At 39.9% G+C, this 18,697-nt stretch overlaps 1 protein-coding gene and 1 long non-coding RNA gene across 3 annotated transcripts in view; one reads left to right on the top strand and one right to left on the bottom strand.

The window, feature by feature from the left end:
• Nucleotides 1-14,230, top strand: part of LOC142018721 (uncharacterized) — a 45,404-nt gene extending 31,174 nt beyond the window's left edge. For both annotated transcript variants that reach the window (XR_012646899.1, XR_012646898.1), the window contains one exon: nt 11,239-14,230. This is a non-coding gene — a long non-coding RNA (uncharacterized LOC142018721). The remainder of the gene's footprint in view (nt 1-11,238) is intronic.
• On the bottom strand, nt 967-18,186 carry LOC142018719 (mast cell carboxypeptidase A-like). Its single transcript, XM_075004726.1, has 11 exons — nt 18,011-18,186; nt 17,847-17,922; nt 14,101-14,225; nt 11,493-11,595; nt 10,748-10,849; nt 8,496-8,597; nt 7,869-7,979; nt 5,801-5,891; nt 5,418-5,623; nt 3,490-3,574; nt 967-1,251 (listed from the first exon to the last, which is right to left on the bottom strand). Exons 1-11 carry the CDS (start codon nt 18,184-18,186, stop codon nt 1,064-1,066), a joined length of 1,365 nt encoding a protein of 454 aa, XP_074860827.1. The 3' UTR covers nt 967-1,063.
• Nucleotides 18,187-18,697: the final 511 nt, after the last annotated feature.

The following is an 18,697-nucleotide window of genomic DNA, read 5'->3' as shown; positions in this document are numbered from 1 at the left end:
TATAACCTTCACCAAGTGTATCAGTTTGCTCTCCACTCCATAATGCTTTCACTGACCAAACACAAACTAAAATAGCCCCAAAATCTTACATTATGGCAATGTAAACTCTCATTGGGATAGTCATGTGTCCGTTCACAGGGCCAGCACAGCATGGTATTGGTGAAAGCATCTTTGACTCAGCTGTTCCTGTTCAAAACCCAAGAAACTACATATAGTACACCCTTTCCACCAGTATAACAATATTCACTATGTCCCAGGCAGGGGAGATGAGTCTCCCTCCACTCCAACAGTGGCTCCAACAAGTTGATTTTCTCTTTCACAGTGGAGGCAGTCAGCTGGGCCCATGAATCTAAATCCATTTACATTCCCATCCTGGGCGAATTATGCATTTTTACTATAGCTCCAAATGCAACAATTGCAGAATTCATGGGACTGAAACTTATAGGCTATGACTATACTAGCCCCAGCCCTTTCAAAAGGGGGAGGCTGATAAGGTGCTGCATATTCATTGCAGTTCCTCATTAGCATATCCCAAAGTGTCTCATTAGCATCCCCCTTATGAAAGGGGGCAGGGGGCTAGTGTTGATATAGTCATAGTGTATTAAAAATTTAACCCATGAGGGGTAAATTCCTGTAGCCCAATATGCAAAATACAATACAGGAAATCTGAAATTGAGGAGATGGAAATTTTTAAAATTTCCAGGAAAAATAGGGGAAATGTCATTTTAAAAATGTTTTTGTTTGTTTATTCAACCAGCTCTTCTAGTTAGTGGACTTCATTTGGACCATTTAATTCCTTTGCTTAAATTTAGGCACATGCTTAAAAACCTTATTGAATTTTGGCTTAAGAATGAGAAGTGCCATTGTGCTCAATATTATTGTTATTCTTGAACTCAGTTTCTGTTGGCTTACTTAAAAAATGTTTATTGGTTCATAACTATCAGCAGTTGGTCAGCAAATGTGAGTAGTAGTGCTGTTTTGGATTCTGGGGCTTGAAATAGGCTCTGAAGGGAAGAGATTTCTAACTATTTGAAAGCAAAGTACACTCTGTAGATGGCAAGAATCACGAAGCATAGCTGAGGATGTAGGTGCCAATAGACTTGATTGCCAGCATGGTCTCCTCACAAGTTGGCTTTATCTTAGATTCAGGGAGGAGAAAACCGTATCTGCCCTTGTCACGGAGCTCAAAGATGAAGGAGTATTTGATGCCCTGATCATAGGCCCAGTCATCAGAGCCACCAGAAGTAGGATCTGTAAAACATATAATATTGGCATAATAGGTGCTACAGAAAGACAGTGACAGCAGAAAGCGGGAAAGGAACCCTTTTAAATAGGAAGGTATGTGTGTCAGACGGATGGGGTTCTGTTAATCTAAAATATCGGTACTTTTGACCAAAAACATATGGCCATACGTTGAATATGGGAAGTGTAACAAGGAGATGCTATCTAAACCAAATGAGGTCATTCAGAGAGATAGAAGAAATCCTCCTGGCTAAAAGAATTAAAAACAAAACCAAATGAAAGGTATAGTGGCTGCTTATGAAGAAGTGGAAGGCTACTGTACTAATAATGAAAAGAGAGAGAATTTGGATTGCAAAGGATTATAGTATTTCGTGGAACTACTATTGAAGACAGTGGTAGAAGAAGTTTCCTGTTTTTCTACCACTGATGTCATGAGTGACAATTGCAGCATTTACCTTGTTGTTTTGCTCTGGAATTGGGCAAGAAGGAGAACAAGGATTTAACAAATGCTTAAAAAGGATCATGTGTCAAAACAAGTTTCTTTTTGAAAGATATAATCTGCAGAGCAATGAACCACCCTTTTTGTTTTCATGTAAGACCATGTAATATTTTGATTTACTAGATGGAATGAGGAACCTGTTAATTAAACAGCACTGTCCCCAACCAGGATGACACTCTTCACAACAAGTTTGCTAGTGCTGATGACAAGAATAAGTATTTAGCAAAGAATGGTAGGTTGTCTTATGTACTGTAAGAAAACATTAGCATTTGCCAAATAAAGGGGATAAAACTAAGGTAAATTTCAAGCATCTACACTTTCTACAAAATTGGAAAGTTACAACAAAAAGAAAACCTATTTGGATACTTGACAGTGCCCCTCTAATATGATCCATGTTCTTATGGTGGATGAGCTTGGAAAGTGGACATTATAATTGCAGTCATGACCACAGTATATGTAAATAGTCAAACAACTTAAGAGCCTACTTGTTACAGCCTAGGAATTTTTTTGGTTCTTCTATTTAAAAAAAAAAATCGTGCTCAGTGAATTTATTTAGCAGGTTCCCTCATTACTGTGCTTTAATTTGGAAACTTGAATGCTATCAGCACACAGTGAAGTACCTTTCCTGGCCAAAATACATTTTTGGAATCTGAATCTTGCTGTAAAATGATATTTAGCTACCTCAAGTCTTTGCATGAAAATTGTGCACTAAATCTGCTCCTTTTTAGAGTATTCACAATATTGGCGAGTTTGCATTCTTTATTAAAATTTTGATGTAATTTTCTACTCTTCTTCTCTGGTGGAGACAAACATGGCAAGCCTGGACTTCATACTATACTTTTTCCATCAGATCCAACTATGGATCTCACAAACGCTGTGCACAATTGTGTATGAAAGCTGGATCAGAAGAACAGACAGTCCCTTTCTACCTCCTTGGCTACCAGAGAGTTTACCCTGCTTCAGAAATTCTTTCTCTGGAGTAATTACTTAGAAAGTAGGAAAGCAAATATAATCAAAGTTACATCTGATGCAGTTAATACTGATGTCCTACAGGTTCGATTGGACAGAGAGTATCCACCTCATACTTCCTCACAATCTTCTCCCCAGCTGTACATGTAGAATCTCACATGGGGTCAGGGAAGGCACTGAAGCATGTGGAGGCAAACAATACTCCTCATCGCCTTGCCAGGTTTCATTCTCTTTATGTTTGGAACTGAAAAGCGGCAGCAAGTCTCTGTGTCTACGTCTACACGAGAGGCTTTTCCTGGCAAAACCAGGCTTTTATCAGGAAAAACCACGAAGCGTCTACACACAAAATATGCTTTGTCGACAGTTTGTCGATACAACCTGGCACATCCATTGGCAGCATTATACCTCTCCCTGTTCAGATATAACATCTCTCTTGACAGTGTACTGTCAACAGAAAAGCCATGCCAATGCTCTGGGGCCCTTTTGTCAACAGATAGGGCTTCCGGTTCACTGGACAGCCCTGTTTGCAGAGCTTCTGGACAGCCATTCTGTCAAGAGAGGGCCAGGCAGTCTGGCTGCTGTCTGTTAACAGAGCGGATTCCTCTTTTGATCTGCTTTTATGTGTAGATGCAATCGGTCAACAGAAGTTTTGCTGGGAAATCCCTTCTCATAGTGACTTCTGTTCACTGAGGCTTCTCATGTAGACCTAGCCTGTATTGTTAAACAATTTTGGTGTGAGTTGTTAGTGTATATAAAAGCAAATGGATTCAGATACTTACAGATTACAGTAGCTGATGCACCATATTCATATTTTGTACCATACAGACTGGATAAAGCTTCCACTGCTGCCTTTGCAACCTTCATCTGTTTTTCAAAGGGAAGAATGAGAGAGAGTGAAAAGGAAAGCTAGTTGTGTGGTGATTTAAATACGTTGAGCAAATGCCATGAAAGCATAGTTGTTTGGTGAACAAAGTCTGTTTTGTTAATAGTTAGAACATGCCTGCCTCTGTCTGTGCTCTTGAAGAAGATCACATCGTAGTTATGGAAGTAGACTTTGGCTTTTATGTATAAAAGTTGTTCTTGGTAACTAGGGGTTCAGTTCTGAAACTAGAGAAATTAATAAGAGTTTTGCCATTGATTTAAGAAGAGCGGGATTGAATCTCACCTCCACACGTGGCATATGGCAGGTAATGTTGTAAGAAAGGGCATAGATTACTGTACATTGTTTTTAAATTACGAAATGAGGTTCAGAGCAAAAGTGGCCAAGGAAATGATTATCAAGGAATCAGTTATTCTGTGGCATCATTCCGTAGCTTTTGGAAGAATGATTACAGAGCTTGATTGGCTCTGTAATTGGATGGGGATCTTTTTAAACCGGTTCACTGTTGTATTACTCCAGTTCTGCACTGGTGTTACTCCTTTGCAGTTAACTTGGTAGAAAACTTTGCAGTAATGCCTAGGCCTAAATCACTGATTTGAATGTGGCACAATTTGGTAGGGAATGAGTAGACATTTATTATTGGTTAGGGCTAGTTCTAGTTTTTACTTGGATTTAGGACATTTTCCTAGTGCATCTAAACCAAACTGGTCACTCTGACCATCTTACTTGAGCTGTTAAGGACTCAGCATGGAGGCCTCTGTGCCTCCAGAGGAGTTTGTTCTAGATCAGCTCATCACCTTTCTAAATTCACTTAAGGTGCAATCAGTCTGAAGTCTGATATTTAACAGGAGATGATCCCCTGCAGCTGGCAAATAGAGAGGCAACATACAGCTAAAAAAACATTAGGCCGATCTAATAAGTATGGCTTTGTTTTTAATAACACATTGGAGGGTGTGCATGCGTGTGTGTGTGTGTGTGTAAGTTAAGTGTTCCCTCTGGCTGCTTAGCTAGACAATCCAACAACAGAGCCATGGTTATTAGACTGTCTGAATCTTTTTATTAGCTGTGTGTTGCCTCTCTGTTTGCCAGCTGCAGGGGATCATCTCCTGTTGTACTTTTTTATTGAGTGGACGTTTAGAAGGGTGTATCTGGAGCTTCTTAAACTTGTTAAACTTGACAGTGATCCTGTAAGAAAAGGTTGAGTTTGTCTGGAAATATAGAGAAGGGTCTGATCTCCTCCTTGGCAGTGTTGATGGATTTCTGTGTAGATAATGGTAGTAGAGATATTTGGCTAAAGTACAAGTACAAATAACTTGCAGTCATGTTCATGTCGCATGGTTTTTAAAAGAAATGTTTTTGAGTATTTGAAATGGTTCAGATTTGTTGTAAACAGAAGATGAGGAAAAAAAACTAAGTTATTTTGCTTTTTTCCCATTTTTCCCTCTTTCCTGTTTACCCCTTTTGGGTTTTTTAGTATTTTGTCTCTGAAAAAAAGGAAAAACTGATAATGTTTCATAAAACAAATACAAGCAGCAAAATGTTATGAAAATTTCACTTTTTTTTTAAAAAAAAGTGTTGTTTGATTTTTTTAAAAAAGTTTCAATGGACATTTTTTTACTGGCTCCAAATAGGAGTTGAGAATTCACAAGAACCCACGTGAAAGTCTCGGTATCTTATAACTGGATTCATAGTTTTCAAAAGCCTACGTGAGTAAGTTACCTGAGCTGATTCTGATTTCATTTATCACATTATAAATCATAGGTAGCTCTGTTGAAGTCATTGATGTGTGAGATCAAATTCATCTTTGATCTACTTTTCTGTACATACCAGTTCAGCATGATTTGGTGCTTTATTGAAAGTATAGCCATAGGGGAACATCAGCATCTGAGAATAAGCATGGATACTCAGGTATGCATTGATGGAGGACAGGTGATTACGAATGAAACTGGCAACAGCTTTAGTCTCATCCTCAGACTCTGGTGCAGGTCCAATGTAAGTTTCATCACATGGGTCATTTGAGATAAAACCAGTAGCTGCAAATAAAATTTGTGTTCAGTTTATCAGTATTTGAATTACAGTTTAAATTTAATGCAGTGTTAATTGAAGTATTAAACTTCTTCATTTTCATTGACTGGCAAGTTTACCCATATCATCAACCCACTCCTGCTGATTCATTTTAATATTTTCTTTATTTTAGTGAAGTTACTTACTGCCCCATGCAGCAGCAAAATTCCTGTTCAGATCAGTACCAATGCAGTGGGTGCTGGAGTTTTTGGAACGGTTCTTTCTCCACATGCGATCCTACAAGACAAAATGATTGATATATTTAAACTGGTATTCATGACCTCATCTTCCTTATTTTCTTAAATTGGGTACATTGTGAAAGGTAAAAATTGATTCAGAACTTGTCTAAAATCCACATGGTTAACAATAGGACTTTCATATGAAAAATAAGAGACAATCCCAGTCAAACAAAAAGCAGTCAGCTGGGAATGCACATCTAATGAATTTATCCAGCATCAGTCAGAATTGCCAAACCATGAACTGTACTTCAAGTCTACAGTGTGTTAGCAAAGAGCTTAACAATTAGAATAGGCATTTTTCTTCCCATTTGTTTGGAGTTCATTCCCAGCTGGCGATATATGATGCTTTTAAGTAACTATAAACACAAGGCTTGATGTGACTACAGAAAAAGTACTGTGAACTGCAGCAACCAGAAAAAGAAAGCATCCTGTTCTGATCTTAGAACAATCTGTTATATCTGAGAAGCAATGAGGTAATTGTTAATGTGTGAAATTCATATGTAGCCTCTGCTGTGTATAACCCATGTAATCAAGCTTTGTATAGGGGCCGTGGAGAGAATCTAGCCCTCGCGCCCAGGCCCAGGACTACAATACAGCTGTTCCTCCACTGCTATTTGAACAAGGGAGGATGCAGTTTTTGCATGGGGTGGGGCAATTGGATTGGTGTAAGCATGGATCAGATATCACCACCTCATTCCTAGTTAAATAGTCTTCTCTGCACTAGTCCATTCAGGGCCAGTGTAGAACACCCAGCTTTGGTTAGCAAAAGGTGCAAAGGACTGGCAGCGTTACATACCCATGCATTTCTTCATCTCCACAAAAGGTCAATGAGGCACTTATATGGTATTGACGACCTTAGTCAAGCCCTACTACCTTACCTGGGTGAATTCTGTCTAAAGGTTTTGTTAGAGACAAGAACTAAAAATAAAAACAGTACGATTCTCTATAGGGAAAATGGCGTGGTTCTTAATCTTGAACAAGAACATGAGAACCACGTTATTCAGTTGGAGAAATGATCTGAAGCTTGTCTTCTGGCAGTGGCCAGTGACATATCCATCCAAGGGAATGAATGGAACAGGATTATTTTGAGTGATTCAGGGCCTGTCACCCAGGCCCAGTTTCAGGCAGTTGGAGGTTTCATCCCTGACCATAATGGCAAATAGCCATTGATGGACTATCCTCCTGAAACTTGTTTCATTCTTTTTAATTTTTCAACCTAGTTATATTTTGGCTTCACAACATCCCCTGGTAAGAACTTCACAGGTTGACTGTGCATTTTTTGAAGAAACACTTCCGTTTGTTTGTTTTTAAAGCTGTTGCCTATTGATTTTACTGGGTGACTCCTAATTCTTGTGTTGCATAAAGAGGTAAATAGTTTGTTCAATTTCTCCACTGCATTCATGATTGTATAGACTTCTAATATATCACTTCTTAGCTATTCTTTTGTAAGCTGAACAGGACCACTCTTTTTAATTACTCCCCATGTGGAATTCATTCCATCCCCCATTCACTTTTGTTGCCTTTCTCTGTACTTTTCCCAATTCTAATATATCTTTTCTGATATGGGATGACAAGAACTGCATACTGTGTTTAAAGTGTGTGTGAACCATGGGTTCATATTGTGCCATTATTATATTTTCTGTCTTATCTGCCCTGTCCTAATGGTTTCTAATGTTCTGTTAGCTTTTTTAACTGTTGCTGCCTATTGAGCAGTTGTTTTCAGAGAACTATCAATGAGAAGAACTAGATTTTGTTGGAGTGGTAACAGCTTAGATCACATCATTTTCTATGTATAGTTGTGATTAATTTTCCACTGAGCATTACTTTACACCAGAGGGCAATCTAAGGGAATCCTTGCTCTATTATGAAGTTTATTACACAATTGTTCTAAGTTATATTCTCAGGAATAATAAAAGTCCTAGAGAGATGTTTTTATTTTAAGCGGGGATAGAAAATAACAAAATGAGGGTAGTACTTGAGTCCAGCTCCAGACGTAGCCATCAATGTTGAATACAGGAAGAACGTAGAAGTTCAGATTGTCCAGTAGACGTGTCATGATCTTGTCCCTCCCGTAGGTGATAATTGCCTATAACAGAGAGATGTTTACAAGAAGCATAATTCTGTCCCACCTCTACATTGATGAAGACCCCAATTATTCAGTAAAAATAACTACACAACTTACAGATGTGTTTCAGCGAACAAATATTTTAAGAGAGAATATGCCAAGAAAACAGAAAGACCTTTTTCTCTGTAAACTTGCCTTTTAATTTAGATCAAATGTTACTCAGAGGACTCTTTGTCAGACTATACCTCTCACAAGAATCTCATATGAGACAAGTGTCCAGTGTGGTTTTCTTCCCCTCTCCTACAGAACATTTATTACAGTCTTGAGATATCTTTCATATTCCATTTAATTGCTGGGGAAATGATCTCTGGCGGCTGCTGTTGGAATGCCTGCTATAGGATATGAATCTTTCTTTGATCATTCATCTTGGCTAGTCTGCATAGCTCTACCCCAGCTTTATACATCGAAGGCAGTAGGCCATGCTCTGAACCCTAGCCAGACTCTGGATGTGGGAATATCTGAATAAGATGTTCTTACCTGCTTCACAAACCACTGGCAGAATGCAGGTGAGATCCATTCTCGTGCGTGGATCCCACAGTCCATGAAGATGGCCTTCTTCCTGCTGCTCTCCCTGCCAACCTGCTCAAAGACAAAATGTTACTTTTCTTCATAGGGGAGCTGTTCTTCTGTGACCCTGTAGGGTTTCCACTGACATTTCTACAAAATAAATCAGACCCCGCTTTGCCTCTGGCTCTCTGAGAGAACTTTACAGAAAAAATAATAATCAAGAATAGTGAAAAAAGTATAAAGATTAGTGAATATTTAGAACATTCAGATCTGATGTGAATAGTGATGCCATGAAATCTGAATTTAAAACTGCTTCCCCTCCTTTCTCTAGAGTGGAAGGAAAATGCCAGTTTAGCTACATACGGTGCTTGTAACTGTATAACTACTATGATTGTGTTTTCTTTTATGGTTAAATTTCACAGACTGTTGTCTGAAAAAAGCACTTGCTATTTCACGAGACATGAAACACACACTGGTGTCTGATGAAGACTCTACTATTTTTTGTTTTGATTGTTTTCTCTTAACCTACAGTAAGTCATTCACACTGAAAATATGTACAGGTTGCACCTCTGAAATCCAGTACTTTCCTATCCGATGACATCCATGATCCAGCAGGACCATGGATGTTTCTGGACTAGAGAGCCTTGTGGTCCCAGAGCAGGGACTGTCCGGGAGTGGCAGCCTGGCCGAGGCCAGAGAGCCATAGCTGGGGCTAGGGAGTTGCCACTGAGGCTGGGAATCAGCAGCCCAGCAGGGGTGTAGGAGCTGCCAGTGGGGTTGGGGAGCTGCTTCCACCAGGGCTAGGAGCCAGGGCTGTGGCAGCTTGCTGTAGGGCCAGCGGGCTGGGGCAGCCTGGCTGGCTGGGGCTAGCAGCAGGGGGCCAGCTGACCAGCATTGGAGCCAGGCAGTCCAAACAGCTGGCTGCAGGGGACCAGTTCTGGTCCAGCAAGTTCCCTTGTTTGGGACCAGTCAGGTTCTGATGGTGCAGCACCAGGGAGATCCAACCTGTAGTTTGTGTGTAGAAAACATATTTATTATGTCTACACTAGCATTCCTCTTTTGAAAGAGGCATGCAAATGAGGGAAATTGAAAATGCAAATTAGGCATGGATTTACATATCTGGCATGTCATTTGCATATTCTTTCAAAAGAGCTGCTTTCGAAAGAAGAAAAGCAGTGTAAATGCAGCTCTTTCGAAAGTAAACCCCATCTTCAAGAGAACCCTTCTTCCTGAAACTTTCCCCCAGCCCCAGTGGCAATGTCCTAAATCTGTGCCTTATTTGCATTTTTGATTTCCATCATTTGTATGCCTCTTTGGAAAGAGGAATGCTAATGTAGATGTAGCCTTCAAATGTTAAAAACATGGCCAGCAAACTCATTTATTTTGCCTTTAGTCTAAAGGGGGAAACTGATATTCAAGACCTCCTGAGTTTTAACCCATAAGTATTTTGTGTGTGACTAGAACCCAGTTCACTTCTATATTGTGTGCTGCATTTTTATGCCTTTCTCCTTTGACACAGAATTGAAAAGTTTTCACGAGGATAGTTATTTCAAGCAGAATTAATTCCTTATTGGCTATCCATAGCTCATTATGGCTAAATATACACTAGAAGATTTTGTGGACAAAACAGGCGTTTTGTTGACAAAACCCACAGAGCATCCACACTAAAAATGTGTTCTGTTGACAGAACTCAGCACTTTTGTTGATAGCCTTCTGCCTCTCCCCCTTGAGGAGGGAAATTCTGTGAGTAGCCCTTCCTCCTCACGCCATGAGTGCGATCCATGAGGTGTGAGTCCTTCTTCCAGAAGTCTTGCCTAAAAAGGCTTGCAGGATTTGGCTCTGAATGAAAAAGACCTGCTGATCTGTGTAGTTTGGTAGATGTTTTTGTTAATACATTCAGCATTAGACCATATCTGGAGACCTTAGCTAATGTACTCAGTATAGACTTACATTTGTCGGTTCAGGTCTTTTACCACATACACCACTGTCATATCTGATCTGCTGCTACAATATCTGTCTCTCCATTGCTATATCCCCATTGCAGATATCATTTTCTAAGGCACTATTTCATCTAAGTCTGTTTCTTCACCTCAGTGTAGGGAATTTAATGGATTGGAGTGGTATTATTTATGCATGTTGCTTTTTTCACCTCTGCTTAATTAATTCTATTTTAAATCTGAACCACTCTTCATGTGTGTAATTTCACCAGAAGAAATGTATACCTTAAGGAGGTACATGGGTCGCTTCTCAAAAGTACTTCCAATCTGCATGCGGGAAACCAGTTTAGGATAAATTTTAGCAATTCTCGCAGTCCAGGCAGCAATCTAGGTTAACACAATTTGCAGTTACTGAACGAGTTTTGGATTAAATGTGATTCAGAATCAAAGTGTGACTGCTTTTGTTTATAGTACTGATTCAGGAAGGCATTCTCATGCAGGTCAGCATGAACAACATGCTTAACTTTAAGCCCATAGGGCTTATGCACACGCTTTCTTGATTCATAGCCTCCATTTGTATCAAAGGGTTAAATGATCCTTTCCCCAACCCGAACAATTTGGTTTTCTGCTTGGGTTATATACAGGGGAATAACAGAGCAATCTCATTTCCCACTTCCGGGCTGCAGAGATGCTGTGGAGATGCTCCTTGATGGTTATTTGAAAGCTGGAAATGTCTCTTTTTAACTTTTCCCCTCTTCTCTGCTCCCTTTGTGCAGAGGCAGGACAAGAAGATCTGTGTAGTGGCAGATTCTCTGATCCAACTTCTCTCCTACTGCGTCTCATCTCAGACCCCACTGCACATGACTAATCTACAAGGGTTGGGGCCTCACGCTGTTCAAAGCTGTAAACTTTCTCTGTCACCCTTTCAAATTCTGCTGGAGAGGCCTCTTCAGATCCTGCCAGAGGGACCTCTGCAGCCATGAAGGAAGGGTCAGGATTCACCCATAAATCCATAATCTTAGTATCCTACCTTATCCCAGTCATTGTATTTTGCATAACTGTGTCTGCCAGTTAAATTCCTCTTGCCATCAAACTGTTTTTCAATCTCTTCTTGCAGGTTATTGAATAAAATTCTGTAATACAATATATATATATAATTCTGGCTGGTAAAGAAAATATTAATCCCATACAATATGTGTGTCTAAGGCATGGGTTTTCAATCTTTATTTTTGCACCTGTGGACCTTGAAAAGTTTTGACTGGAGGTGTGGATCCCTAGAAAATCTCCAGACATAGTCGGGAGACTCCCAGGGTCTGAGGACCACAGATGCTTTATAGGGCCCTTTGACATAGCCTATGAGCACTTCATAGTCTTGCCCAAGTTTATTCTCATAACACCTCTGTAAGGCAGAGGAGTACTATCCCTATTTTACAGATGGGGTTCAAAGGTACAGAGTGACTCTGACCTAGTCTACATTGGACAATTAGGTTGGGTTAATTACATTGATGAGGGATGTAAAAAATCCACACCCTTTAACAGCATTGCTCAGCCAATATAATTCCCTATGTAAATAGCACTAGAAGGATTGTTCCATTGGCCAAGCTGCTCTCTCTGTACTAAACAACATCCAAAGACTCATCGAACATCCATGTAGGAATCCCAGTCACATAGCCCTTACCAATACTAGGTCTCACAACAGCTGCCTCTCAAGTAGACTGGGGATCCCATGCATTCTCCATGAAGTCCAAGGAAAGTAATCGCTCGTGGAATTGATCCTCCATATCAATATATTGGAATTAAGGACTGTCAGAAATGCCTCCATGCACTTTCTCCCACTCATAAGAAATACTCAGAGTAATGGCAGGCAATAGAGTGTTCATCTTTTACATGAATTGGGTGCCAGTTGGCTCTAGGGACAATCTGTGTCCTGTAAAGGACTTAACACCAGGTCAGATGCTGGTTTAAGAGCACCCTCCATGAGAAGGAGTTTCAGCTTTAGCTTCCAGTTCTTTCAGGACCTCGCTTTTTGCTGCTGGCTGAAGGTGCACTTCTGCAGACGTCTCCCTCTGCGAGGCACCCACCGCAGCAAATGTCCATCTGCCATGGGAATTACTTCCCTTCCTTCTGGACTGGGACCTTTTAAAGCCAAGGGAACCAGGCATGAGTTGGGAAAATGGGTCAGAAGATTTTTTTTTTTTAAAGAATTGAAGAACAGAAACTTTCAAGGTACTGCACAAAGGAATGGTAACTGAAGGACTATTAACTAACACTATCAAATATAAAGTAAGTAAACTGGACTGCTACTCTCTCCATCACAGGGTAAGGGTGGCTGAGAAGGAATGATGGGAAATTCACCTGCTCAGTGATAGATAACCTTCAGGCAGAGCATGAGGGAGGGAAAGAGCATGTGTGGGCCGAAGGGGCACTGCTTCCAAAATTCTTTGATTAGAGGTGCAGGAGGACAGCTATATTGACAGTGGAGCACCCATACTACATCTGTAGTTATTATAGGGCATTATTACAGTACAGAAGAAAATTGAATTAAAGTATGCAGTTCCAGCTGTGCTAATTACATGGCTGGAGTCAATGCACCTTAATTCAGGCTTCTGTGCCATCTCCACTAAGGGAGGTCACCTTCCCTTACTCCTAACAAGGGCTAGGAGTACTGGTGCCCACACAGGTGTTCTGTAAGTTCGATTTAACGCATCTCTACCAGATGTGCTAAATGAAACTCAGGAAGATGGACTGTGGCAGCATTGATCTTCCCAGAAGTGTAGACCTGGCCCGAGTGTACATAAGCTCTTAGAGACTTGCCCAGGGTAACACACACATTGCACAGTAGAGCAAGGAATTGATCTCATGGGTTTCCTGAGTCTTGGGCTAGTATTTAAACTATTTACCTTTCTCTCTGATAAGGTATATTTAATAACTCCATATTATCAGGCCACAGAAAAGATGCCATACAAACTACCAGGAGTAGAATCCTTATTCTCTGTTCAAAATGATAATACGCTTATAGGACATTGCTTTTGGTATACTTGAGTTTACTTCAGACCCTGGCTGAAAAGTGATGAAGAATGTTGTAGGTCTCTAAGTATTCAATCATTCTTTTTCTGCTGAGCCTGCTATATTAATAATGTGCTATTTCCCTTTTAGCTGAGGATGTCAAAGCTCTTACAGACACAAATTAAGTCTTATAGTAGCCTATCATCATCATGCAGATTTCCTAGATTTCCCTTTTTTGGGGGTACCCTCTGGACACATTGGGCCTTATTTTTAGCTGTACTTATCCCCCACAACTGTCGTCAAAGTGGGACTACATGTATGTGTAGGTGTCTGCCTTACAAAACTAGGAGGTTTTGTTGGGATTCTATAGCATTAAAACAAATCAGTGCAGTGGTTTGGGCAAACTCAGGTTAATGGAAAAATCTCAGCACTTGGAACAAAGTAAAATCTGAATCCTTGGACATTTTACAACCTAACTATTCTTGTTTGAGTGGACTGCAATAGATATGGAATTAATTGAAAGTCAACGGGACGTGAGCTGCTTAGTCACTTAAGTGTTTCTGAAAACCTCCCCACTGATCTCCAGACAGCTTTCTATCTCCAGTGTGCTAGAATAATTAAATAAAACTTACTCATATTGAATTTCATTCTGCTCCATGAGAGTCTGTACAGATCTGGATTGATGTGCACTGACATGGAAATCCACCACCATCTGTGAGACTATACGATGGGCTGAATCTGGGTGCCAGAAATCAAGCTGCATAGGAGAGGTTCAAAGTGTCTCATTTTAATGTGTATGCAATCATATATGCACTTCTGAATAGTTTAATGTTCAGGAGAATGATGATACGTTAGTGTTTTGTTTTCTCTTTGAAATAAAGTCGTATTTCTGACAATGGAGTCATGTCAGAAGTTTGAGTCTACTACGAAAGACCCTTTTTCCAACTGTGCTGGGGACTGATCATTCAACAGAAAGGCTATGTCTACATGTCAGAGCTATTTCAGGATACCAAGGTAGCCTGAAACAGCTACTCTGTGTCTTTGAAATGCCTCCATTAGTTCAAAATATTTTTCCATAGTAACAGGCACACTGTTTCAGCATCCCTGTACACATCATTGCAGGAGTTAGGGATGCTTTGAAATAGCACTTTATTTCCACATGTGGCACTGTTTCAAATGCCAAAATAGCTTATTTTGAACTACACTCGAAATAAGTTATATAATTTGTGAAGTACAAATTGCATAGCTTATTTTGCGTTTAGGCTGTGTTGTAGACGTAGCCTAACTGTGCTAAATAATAGGTGGTGTAAATTTAGAGTATGATTTTTAAAAAGTATTTTCCCTAGAGTGCTGCTTTGAAGACAAACAATCAAAGAGAGCTGCAGTGATGTCATTGCTGCAGTCACACACAAAACGCATCTCAGGATACCTGAAAATCTGTTAAGAAACTGAAAATCTACCCTGGGTCCTCTTCTCCTTCCTCCCCCATAATAAAAGGTATTACGTGTCTGCTCCAGCTCCCAATGGTTTCAGTTAAAGCTGGATCAGCAGGACCCTTCATTTAATACATGCAAACATGAATCTAAGACTCATCCTTTGATTTTATGAAATGGTGATGCTCTAGTTTTGCTGCAGTTGCTAGTAAATTCCTTTTAATATTATATCAAAACAAAAAAGCAGTTGTGTAGCACTTTAAAGAATAACATAATTTATTAGGTGATGAGCTTTCATGGGACAGACCCACTTCTTCAGATCTACAGTGGGTTTGTCCCACGAAAGCTCATCACCTAATAAATTATTTTGTTAGTCTTTGAAGTGCTACACAACTGCTTTTTTGTTTTGATAGATTACAGACTAACACAGCTATCACTGCGTTACTTTTAATATTATAGTACAGTAGTTCTCAAACTGGTTTATTCTTGGTCACTTGAAAATTGATGAGGGCCTTGGCAGGTCACTTAATTATTTTTCCAAATGTTGTTTATATTTATAGCTAGCTATTGTAAACCAATTTGCCTAAAACCTCTATATTAACAATACCTTAGATAATTAACATATTGTTCCACAAAAAAAGCACACAATTCATATTTTAAGATCTGTAGTCTTGCCTTTCTAATGTGATGGATGGGCCCTCTCTTCCCTGCTGCAGCAGCCCCCTGAGCTGAGTCTAGAAAGGATGGGAGTCTCTCTGCTTTTGCAGTAGCCACAAAACTGAGGCTGGGGAGGAGGGCTACCAGCAGCCACAGCCCTGTAGATGGGGAAAGACCTCTTTTTTTCACTACTGCAGCCTTGCATATCCCAAATTCCCCCTAACCCCTCTTCTCACCCTACTGTCCCCCACACCTACCTCCTGTTCTCTCCACCTCATCCCACTGTTCCCTCCTACTTTCCCCCAAGACTACCACCTCACCTTATGTGTGCATCCTCTCCAGGGTCCAGGCACCTAATTAGTGGAGCCACACCTTCATAGCTCCACTAACTTGGTGGACAGCCCTCAATACTACCTCTAATCTTTTCCATTGATGTAAGGATTTTTGCCATCCACCTGCAGCATAAATTTTATGTGCACCAAAGTGTGTGTGAATGTGCTTCACCAATAGAAAAAACAAAACCTAGCTGTGAGCACTCTGCAAATCAGCTAGGCATCACTTAAATCTCTCTGGAGTGGATGCACAAGCATACAGCTTACAAGGAACACTGGTGGCCCTTCATTCTCTTGAGTGTGGCTGTTCGGAATGCATTTTAGAGGGAGCTATGCACAGACCACCTGGATGAAGCTCACAGACCACTGGTAATCTGTAGACCACAGTTGGAGAACTTCTGTTATATTAGAAGTTACAGTCTTTCTGTTATTGTAGCTAATAACAAAATTCCCATTCCAAACAGAGACTGTTGATATTGACTTCAATGAGAGAAAGAGCAGGGCTCACCAGAGGCTATTGTTTAAAGGCCCAGCATTTCATTTTTGTCTGTATAATATATAATATGTTAAGCATTCCAAGATCAACAGCTCTTTTGGGAGACGTGGGTTGCATACAATTTACATTGCATCGTGCTGAAAGTTATGGAAACTTTCAAACAATATGGTTTTTTTTTCAGTCTCCTAAAATAAGGTCCAATTTTGTACAGTATTTGTAAGTCACTTTAGATATTTTCTTGATGGGAGAGGAAAAATATGAAAATACTTTGAAAAAATTTCCCAGTACTTTGATGTTATTTTGATTATAAAATGGCACTTGTAGCTTTTATTTATTTGGATTCATTACAGAAGCACTTTTCAAAAAGACCTTGGGCTACAGTGTGAAAAAGTCTGCTTGTCATGCTGACCCTGAAGTCATAACGCTTCCATTAAAATGCCAATGGAACCCCTGCATAGATTTCAAAAACTGTTTTATATTTTTATCTTATAAGCATCTTGAACATACATAAACTCAAGAGTTGCTATGCAAAGATGTGTGTACTGAATGCAACTGAATATACTATATATCTATTTTAGTGCCCTGTTTTCAGACCAGAAGCCTTCAGACCAGTAACTTCTTTATGCTAAAGTCCACACAAGAGCAACATTTTATGACTGATTTATAAACTTCTCATAGACCGTTAAGTAATACAACCCTGAAGTTGCTATAATACTGAAATGCTTGATAGAATGGAAACCCCTTATGTTACCATAAAGGTCACAAAGGATCTAGAAAATATTTTCTTCTAATTAATCCATCTGGGAAGAGGAGAAGTGGATTTTTCTTGGAATTGCCAAGAGAGTTTTTCCCCCATTAAATCCATGGATCCCTCAATATCTTGGCATCTTAGTCCAAGCAGCAGAAACTTCCAGCTGGATTTTTTGCTTGGAAATCAGACTAATCTACTTTTGAATTGTCTGTGACTATGGGGAAGAATTCAGTAGGGCTGCTGCACTGCCACCTCTGTGGAAGTAGAGACTTCTGTTGGGGTTGGGGGGGGCAGTGTTTTACACTGTGTAATACACAGCAGAGCTCTGTCCTCAGAAACTTGACTGTGAACTCAACTGAGTTCAGTGGCAGCTGTGCACATATACTTTAGTGCAGAATTTGTCTGTGATGCCTTACCTGTTTTATCTGTCTCTAAACTAAATCAAAAGCCCCTTGGGGAAAAAGGCTGTGTCTTATTTAATGTGTGTACAGTCCCAGGCAAGTTGTCAGAACTCAATAAAAATATGACACAGTCTTATTCTATACAGTTTTAAAACGTCCACACCGCAACATACCAGGTATTCTGTGAGGTTCTGCAGCAGCTGCTGTGGGCCCACCCCTCAGGCGCCCGTGGGAGAAAGAAAAAACATACCAGGTATTGAATAACCAAAATCCAAATTCCCCATAAAAATCCCTGTAAAATTTCTCACCTGTTTAATGCTGGCCAAGTGCTTCAAGAAATTCACTTGTTTTTCATTTTGAGGCATCACACGAAACACCTTTGCACTTTGAAACATAAAGGAAAGAAATTAGTAACACATCCAAGCATCAAAAATGTTTCTATCCAAGGTCAGTGAAAGTGAGAGTGCTCTACCTGTTAAAACAGCCAGAAGAAGCAAGGGCAACAATAGCTACCATCAAGCCTAAAGGCACCATAGGCTTCATGTCTCTTGTTCCTCTAGAGCAAATACTGTCGGTCTGCTCAATTTTAATCTGCTTTTTATTGCTCCGTAAGCAACTGACTTCCTCTTGGGGTTTTTTGGACAGCATGAGGTTGTTACATGCAGTTTTGTGACTTAACCTACATGCATATTTAATGTAATTAAGATTCATATTAATGATTCCAGGCTAGATGGGAGAAGAGCACAATGCCAACTTTGTGTAATCATCCAAATTTAACATCTGAAAAAAATAACAATTGAGGGTTCACTTGTGAATAAGATTCTCACAGTGATTAGTAACTTACTCCACAAGGAGTCTCATTGGTTTCAGTTAATTGTGTAAGGTACTCTACATTGTTGGTAAGCTCAGTCTGGCTCCAAGGTACAATAGGAAACAGTTACCTGAATGAAGATGTGATTTGTAGAAATTGGAACCCCGCCAAAAGCATTCAAACCATGTCCTTTCAACTACAAATCTCCAATTGAAGTCAATGAGCGCATGTGTTTAAAAGGATTGTGGGAAATGGGAAAGCTAAATAAGACACAGTTATTAAGATTTTTTTCCAGTGGATGTCTATGGTTTCCCCTTCTTTTTCAGAGTGCAGGCGCATATGGGAGTG

This window comes from Carettochelys insculpta, chromosome 10 (genome assembly GCF_033958435.1).
Source record: "Carettochelys insculpta isolate YL-2023 chromosome 10, ASM3395843v1, whole genome shotgun sequence".
NCBI classification, from domain to species: Eukaryota; Metazoa; Chordata; order Testudines; family Carettochelyidae; genus Carettochelys; species Carettochelys insculpta.
This window is presented reverse-complemented; position numbering and strand designations above follow the sequence as displayed.